Genomic DNA, 8,936 nt, shown 5'->3' with positions numbered 1-8,936 from the left:
TCTTGCTCGATTATTTAAAAAAAAATGTGTGATATCATTTGATTTTTAACTTGTGATGTCATAACAAACTTCATCCGTGCATGCTACTTTTATTTAAAAGAAGAAAAAAAATTTTTTTTAATAATTAAATGAGATTTTGTGTCTTGAAATAAATCACAAATATATAATGAGACATTTCTCTAATAAACAGTTTTATTCACACGCTTTTTTTAATCCATAGACAATAATAATTATTGTCAATTATTGAAGTGACTAATTCAATTATACTCTATAATAGGTGTCTTTTTCCCACGTTCTATATTTAAAATGGTTTGTATTACTTTTCTCTCCTTATTTTTTATAACAGACTGCCAACAAAGGTAACGTTTTTTGCGCGTATATTTTATTTTAAGGTTTCTTCGTCAAAAATCAGATTCGGATTACACAATGAGTATATTGTCAGGCGTCAGTTCTCGATCGGGGCTGGTTTGATTGTAAATGTCCATCGTAATTGATATTAAGTGTAAACGTTAGCGAAAACATTATGAATGGGTCGTTTTAATGTATTTATTATATACTTAACGGTGTCGAACGGTTTTAGGGGGTTTACACACGTGTACTTTGTAACGAAGCAGTATTGGTACTTATTGCGATGTAAAAAGTTTATGTGACTATATCGTAGTACTACCAGAATTGTTGCGTTGCAAAATTGCTCGTGTGTAAATACCCTAAAACCGCTTTAAGAATTTTGAGGAAGATTTTGGTTTGCGATTTTTGAGTCAGTTTTTTTATATATTTATGTATGTATAGAAAATCTTTAAAAGCGATGAATGAAAAATTGTTTATTTAAAAATGAAAAACCTACAGATGTTACTTTTTCAAATTATTTCCTGTATAATAGAAAGAAATGTATAAATAGACTTTTTTGTGAAATATACATAGTATTTGTGACCGTATGCCGGTTACCTAAATCCACTACAATATAAACGGCCTCTTATGTATTAGTAAAGGAAAACTAGGCCACATTTTTACTTGTATAGTCCTCGCCAAACTGCTAGTCCGCTATGAAGTTGTTGCGAGCAGGTGTAGTCATACAATTTGTTATGGCGACGCGATTCATTTCTATATTCAGAGCGGACTACCAGTTTTACGCGGACTATAACTGTCATTACTCAAAAATACTTACCTAAATCGATTAACTTCTGTTAAAATTAGTTCTAAAAGGAAAAGCGTATTATTAAATTAAAAATTAATGTTAATGTTCTTTAAAGTTAATAGTTTTTCTAATCAACAGTATTAGTATATTTAATTTCATTTTTTACAGTTCTCTACCATCTGAAGAAAGTATTAATTAGTAGTAACTATCGGTTATTTTGAGTGTTTTGAAAATCTGAATCTAGATCCACTATTACTAAAGTATAGATCTGATAGTTTCTAGAAACTCATTTATTAATACATATCAATTAAACATTTATAATTTATCATTAATTCTTACAAAGTAGCGATATACTATTTAAATTAAACTTTTTTAGTTTTTTTAGAAGTTAATCGATTTAAAAAGTATTAATTTTCCACTACATATATCTGATTTAAGTAAACCTACATAGGCGTAGCCAAGAGAAAATATTTCAAGTAAAATATATGTAAAAAGAAATATGTAATAACTTCCACGTTTTATTTATATTAACTATGTTGTGTGTCTGCTGTTATAAATAAAACCGTTTTTGTAATATTTTCATAGCAACGTCCTAAATATAATTATTTAGTTTTCATTTGCACAAACACTTGGCTACCCTAACGCCTATTTCTGAGTACACCCGTCCCAAAACGTAAGATTTCTCATACAAATTGTTTTAATTTCATTTTAAGCCATATTTATTTATCGACACGTGTGATTGGTTTCATAAATTGTACTTATCCTGTATAATTTCGTTTTACTGCGTGTATAGATTACAGTGATACGTGGTCGATTAAGTTGTCATTCCTAAGCGCAACACTATGTTGAAACATGCAGCTTTAGTTTTTTAAAGTATTATTGTTTTAATTACCTACAGCTTATATTTTTTAATGTTTACTACACACGGATTACGAATAGACAGGTTTTTAGTAAATTATTGTGTAATTTTTTAATATTTTGTATAACGAATGCTTCGCCGAAATATGTTTTTGGACCTCAATACTGCCAGTTAGAATGAACATATTTTGGTCGAGTCGTGTGCGAGAACAGTTTGTGTGAATCGGTTGATTTTAATTATAAAGTGGATATATAAATTATATATACGAATAAATAAATAATTTTCGGAGCACCCCTTTTTTGTTTTATTGATTCATCAATTTTGGTTGTAACTATTTGGCGGTACACACACTCACTCCTGTCTAGGTATAATAGAATTGTAAGTGATTGACACAATCCTCATTTGGATTTGGTAATAAATCCCTTTGTGGTTCGGTTCCGGCGGCATCACCGCCACACCTATTTCTGCCTTATAACAGCAGTGTTATGCGCTGTTGTGTTCTGGTTTAAGGGGTGTGGTAAGCGAGGCCTACTTTTGCGAGGCGTTCCAGCAGTCCTCGGGGGTAGCGGGGCATCTGTTGCCAGCCTTAGGAAGGAATCTAATTCTATCTGGGGTTGCATGCTACTCCAATATTGGGTGCTAATAATAATAGTCAACTCCATTGTCATAGACTATATTATAAACAAACAATTTATAACAAATACATTGTTATATTATTATAGTTACAAGTATAATTTTTATCATAAGATTGTTCTCACTAATTAAACCTTTTTAGATTCTATAATTGACATTCGATAGCACAGGATATGCCATGAGGTGAGGAGACATGGTCAAAATTTATTAACACTAATAAAACACCTTTTTCAGTTAATAAAAGTAACAGAAAACTCATTGGAGCCAGCCCTGATGTTATATTGACAGAGATGGTGAGATGATTGAGAATTATTAACTTTGTTTTTGGTTAATTATAAAAATTAAAAATACTAAAGAGACTTGGTCAGTTTGCAAAATACTGGTTGAAGTCAACTCAACAAAATTCACTCAGGCCAGCCCTATAAATTCTAACTCAAACGCTGTTAACGCAAATAATTATTGACTTTGGTCAGGCCTGCAAAAAGTTACACAGGCCACTCACATATAAAAGATAACCGAAGTCAGCTCTGCAAATAACTGACATAGGTGTGTCCCGCATATGCTGATCGACACCCCTATATAAAGCTGATCTTTGTCATCTCTGCAAAAAACTGACTTAGGCGAGCCCTGCAATATAATGACTCGGGTTAGTTCTTCAACACCTGACTCGGGTCAGCTTTGCAACGCCTGACTCTGGTCAGCCTATGCGTTCTCAGCGGCCAGTTTCGCCTGAGCCCTCTTCATCTTCATGCGGCGGTGACTCCGTTTCCTGTTCGCGGGTATACTTCCTATCAGCTTACCGGCCTTCTGTAACGCTATGAGTTTCGCTGACTTGCTCTGTAAATAAAATAATTAAAATGAAATGAAGTTCTCGACAAAACGAAGATACTCACAAACTACATTTCTAAGTAACCAAATATTTTGACATATATTTTCTTTCAATATTACTTCTTGAATTTAGTATAGCACTTAATATGTACTTAAATAACTAACGCCCATTATTATTAATCAAACTATCCAATGTTTTGCTTACCAAAGATCGTTATTTGACAATTTCTTTATAGTCAAATTTGGATGTATGGTAGACAAAGTATATGGATAGATTGATTATTAAAAAGAGACATAGGTCAATGCATGAACTACCCAAATTGACAGTTTCAATTTAAAAGGTAAAAATAGTTGCAAAGTTTAGAAAGAAAGGAAGAAAATATTTTATTCAGGAATATTGCAACACACAGTACAATTGCAAATAGACAAAATAAATAAACAATATGCACGGTTATAAAAGTTAATAATAAATAAGACAATCAATTTCGAAAATAATCCTTATATAAATTTAAGAGTAAAAAAATACAATACACATCTAAACTTCTTTTTTGTTTATTACACAATAAATGAGTTTATTATAACATGCTATGTGCTGTTACAAACGTGAATAGGGCCAAACTCAGCGAATGCCATGACCAGGTAGACTGCGTCTTGGCTCTGAGTTCCAAGTAAAAGTTTCCAAAGTTTAATAAAAATGTACTGACCTTAGCCTCAGTTTTGCTGACCTTTCCATTCTTCTGGGTTGTATATAACACATTTATTCTTTTACTACCAAGCATTGAATGATGCTTTGAGAGGGCCAACTGCGAACAAACAAAACATTAATTTAAGGAATTAACCTATATACAATATAGACCTTATTTGAACAAAGGGAGGACTACTATCTATAAATACTAATATCGTATAAATAAATCTACATTTAATATAGATCTTATTTGTACAAAAGAGACCTGAGACATGACCAAACATAAGATCCGTAACCGTCAGATAAGTATGTCTTGCTTACCACATCCTTCAAACTGGAACACAAGTGTTAGACAGTGTTATAAGGCAGAAATAGGTCAACTTAGAAACCTCAAACACAATATTATAATTGCGTTTGAGGTGGAACCACAAAGGGTTCTACCAGATACAAAGGGTCTGCATGTTTATGCCTTTTGCGGTCCATAGCACCAATGACAGAATTGTAGCTGGGTTAAGTGTAAAAAGATTTGATCATTGCATAATACCTCATAACTAGGTTCATTCTTCAGTTCCACATATGCTATGCTGCTCTTCTTGTCTTCTGGCCGCTTGGGTATCCGGATGTCCACAATACACTCATTGAACTCAGAGAAATGCTGGAGAATCTGTCAAAATATTAAATATTATTGAACAATTTGTCCTTAAAGAGTATTTTGTGATTCCATTAGCGATTATGGTGCCCAATAGTGCCCAGGACAGTAATGGGTTGATTATGATTACACGATTATCTGTTTTATAATATTGTGTTAAGCACTGGTGTGTTCAGTCTTGAAGTGCATTGTAAGAAAGAGACTTACTTAGCAACAGTGGCCACTAACGGTCACCCATCCAATAAGGTTACGGTCCTAAAGGGTGACAACAGATTTGTGATCAGCTTCAGGTAGGAACCCTATTCCATATGGAGTTGATAACATATTACTATGTCCGTGGGCATTTAACACTTAGCATCTGCAAGCTTATATGCTACTTTAATTTTATAAAAAAAATTTTGGCACACACCTTCTAAAATGAAGTCATAATTACATCAAAAAAAATTATTTTTATTTATTTATTTTATTGTATTTTCGACACAGACAGTCATGTATTACATTACAACATCTTAAGCTAACTTAATATATGTTATTCTAGACTTTGAGTGCCAACAATTTGTGTATTAAAAATACATTAGACAAGTTTTTACGATATTGAATTGTATCTCAAGGTACATTTTATTATGTTTTAGTAGTTACATATTACAAGGTATCATACATTTTTTAAATAAGGATTTTTTAACTTTTACTTTAAATTTACTAGTTTTTAAATATTGAATTGTATCTCAAGGAACATTTTAGTGTGTTTTAGTAGTTACATAAAATTCTCAAAGGCATGTCAATTTACCGCTAAAAACACTATTAACTCACCTTTTCCTTATCAATATCTGGTGGTAAGTTCCCTAGGAACACCACATATCGTTTAGGGCCTTTAACTTTGGGAACCACAACTTTTTTTACTTTACTTTGCTTTTTAACTACATTAGCAGACTTCTTCACATCGCCCTGTTCTGCTGTTGTATCTAGCTTTTGTACCTCAGTATTTTCTGTATTTTTAATCTGTGGGACTTCTTTTTTATCGGTTTTATCTTTATTTTTATTTGGTTTTCTATTTTTCTTTTTAAGATCGTTATTTTTTTCTGATTTCAAGGCAGTTTTTAACATATTGTAGAGTATTCTGACTTTTCTCAAGTCTGTTTCGGTGAGAGTATCAGTAGAGTTGAGGATAGCCTGTATTCTGTTGTGAATAACATCTGGTAGGAGGAAGTCTGATGTACCTTTTAAACTATCCTTTAGTAGTTGACGGATTCTGCCTGCAAAAAATACTTCTGAATTTTACTTCAAATAATTTTCACAGTTGTTAAATGTTATATAAAAATATTATATATTCCGCTCCAAGTCCTGCAACGCTGCAAGTCCGCTCTGAAGTTGTTGCGAGCAGGTGTACAATACAACATACAATACAATATGCTATGGTGACGTGATTAATTTCTATATTTAGCATACTGCATGGTTTAAAATATATACCATCATACATATTTGTAGCGGATTGTTGCGAAGTAGTTTTAATCTTAACTTAATAGCATGGATTTCCGCAAAGTAACGCCTGATACAATTAACTTCTATATTTAGATCGGACTATCAGTTTTACGCGGAGTATACCATCAAATGGATTGCATCATTAGCTTTTTCTATATTATAAAAATAAATAATACAAAATTACCTTTTTGATTATTAGTCATTGGAACACTAAGAAACTTATGAATCAACTCATCATTTTTAAGAACCGGATATCTATTGCTTATATCTTTTTCTTTATCTGTTCCTTTTGTATCTTTATCTTCTGGTGTTGTTTCCTGTTTTCGAAACACAGGTGGCGCTGATTTCACTTTTTTGTTCTTTAATTTCTTTGGTGACAAATCAGTTTCTAGTTTCAAATTGTTTGATTCCATGAGAGGTTTTGATTCTCGCTTGCGTTTCTTTGCTGTTTTGATCTCTGTTTCTGGGTTCTCCATTCTGCAAAATATTTTTGAACTATGAATTATTTTGAATAGAACAAAAGAAATATACAGGATGATTTTTTCAAATGGGCCTTCAGGGCCAAATCTCAAACTATAAGGATTAGTAAAAAATGCTGAAAGGATGTATGAGGCCGACTTTGGTAAAAACTAAAATTGTGTCATTCTTTTTTTAAAATACATTTTCACCTAGCTGGGAATCAAACGAGTTCAGATTTGGCCCATTTCCAAAATTCACCCTGTATAATAAATTAGCAGACAATCAGCTATTATTATAATCATAAAAGTAGTAATCATTTTAAAATCAAAGTAGAAAAGGTACTTGAAAATGTGTTCATTTTATGTCAATATTTTCTGAAAGTTAGTAGAATCAATATGGTGCGACTGGGGTAGCACTAGTGCTATATTATAGTGAAGAAGTTTTGCCTTTTCATCATTGTCATTCATGGAAGGGTGTGGAATACCAGCTGATTTACATAACTATGAGGCGATCATTTTAGTCCTCAGGAGTAGCATTGCATCCTTGATTGGCTTCAGGTAGAAGTAGAACCTGTTATATATGGAGTAGGTTACAGATGTCCATGGGAGGCTATTGCCACTTACCATTACCTGGACTCAATGCTCTTTTGCTAACTTAATTAATATAAGAAAAACAATAGAAGAAATGTTGTTTTAACCTTACCTTAAGACCATTTTTAACCAATTTTGAGGTTACTTGAAGAACAATAATTTTATCCTTAAAGAGATTGCTACGTAATTATTAACGATAGAATTAACAATTGTTGCAACACAGTTAAAAAAACGAAAGGAGTATTGTTTTTTAATTCATAAAAACACGTGGTTTCTTCGGCAAAGTATAACAGCTCATGTTTGCACTATTAGACTCACAAATGTAGTTTTAAATGTAGCACTCGTAATCATAATTCAACATTACATCTGGTTAATTTTTGAAGTTAAGTAATGTAATGTTAACTTGGGAATTGTGTGCTCTTTTATTTAAATTTTGTTTTCATCCTGAAATTGTATGGAGAATGACTGACAAGTGACAATGATAAACTGACAAGTGACATTGGCATTTGTTGTAAGTTAAAAAGTCAAAATTATTCCGGTTATACAACAAAACATTTCGAAAAGTAAATGAAAATGAAAACTATTTCAATTAAATTATTATTTTAATAATTTTATGGTACATTATTTATTTTTTTGGTAGCTTATTTAAAATAATTACGTATTAAAAATAACAATAATTTTCTTACAGTAACTATTATTACATTATTTTAACGTATGTACTTTGTTACATATTAGACGTTTTATATATTCTATCTTTCGTGGGATACTATGCCTGATAATGTGGGCATAGTATAGGAATAGGTATTAGGTCAATTATCCTTATACTATACGTTTTCACGTCTAAAGGTAGAGTTCGCGCCAAACTGCTAGTCTGCTCGGAATATAGAAACGAGTCGCGTCGCAATAGCAAATTGTAGATATTAGCGGGACGAAGACGGCGCGGGTCCCCGCTGCCCGCTCTCGCCCACGGGTATATACCTGCGTTAGTATGCCCTTATTTTGCTACGGAATATATGCTTGTAGTTTTCTCCGACCGAATTGGCTCTCTCACTGACACCGCATTAACTTCAGAGCGGACTTGAAGTTTGGCGCGGACTATACAACCTGTATATGTTACTATACTCTTTGGGTACACCACACAGGCAATCTTGATCGAATCCGGTTGTATAAGTAATGGTACTATTAAGAATAATTTTCGAATTTATCCAGAATACGGAGAGAGCTTGGTTTCGATCACGTCTTGGGTTTTTATGAGTCAAAAGTTATGTAACGGTGAATTCAAGTTCCATGAGTTTATTAATATTATCATATTTTACGTAACTCCTTACAAGAGAAATGAATCATCATTCTATATCAAATGAAATTAGTCATAACACCAAAAATTGTTGAAAATACTAAAAATAGTTGATAAAATGATTTTCGCATTATATCTATTTCAAAATCGACATGACAATAATTTCAGTGATGGTTATGATAAAATTAAATAACGGCTCAACCTTTATATTATCTTAAACCTGAACTTAGTCACACTAAACTTTAAATGGCTCGTTACTACAGCCACTTAAGCGCTGCTGTGTTCTGCTTTGGAGGGTGTGGTAAGGGAGACAAACTTTTCCGAG

At 32.3% G+C, this 8,936-nt stretch overlaps 1 protein-coding gene across 1 annotated transcript; it reads right to left on the bottom strand.

Moving 5' to 3' along the window:
- Nucleotides 1–2,651: 2,651 nt before the first annotated feature.
- Nucleotides 2,652–7,805, bottom strand: LOC140748637 (uncharacterized). The gene is made up of 6 exons (XM_073081481.1): nt 7,430–7,805; nt 6,453–6,745; nt 5,600–6,042; nt 4,685–4,804; nt 4,160–4,258; nt 2,652–3,464 (listed from the first exon to the last, which is right to left on the bottom strand). The coding sequence occupies exons 1-6, from the start codon at nt 7,438–7,440 to the stop codon at nt 3,330–3,332; spliced, it is 1,101 nt and encodes a 366-aa protein (XP_072937582.1). The 5' UTR covers nt 7,441–7,805; the 3' UTR covers nt 2,652–3,329.
- Nucleotides 7,806–8,936: the final 1,131 nt, after the last annotated feature.

The sequence above is a fragment of the Epargyreus clarus genome, unplaced genomic scaffold (assembly GCF_041222505.1).
Source record: "Epargyreus clarus isolate Ecla_fem2 unplaced genomic scaffold, WU_Ecla_fem_2.2 ptg000016l, whole genome shotgun sequence".
Taxonomy (NCBI): Eukaryota; Metazoa; Arthropoda; class Insecta; order Lepidoptera; family Hesperiidae; genus Epargyreus; species Epargyreus clarus.
This window is presented reverse-complemented; position numbering and strand designations above follow the sequence as displayed.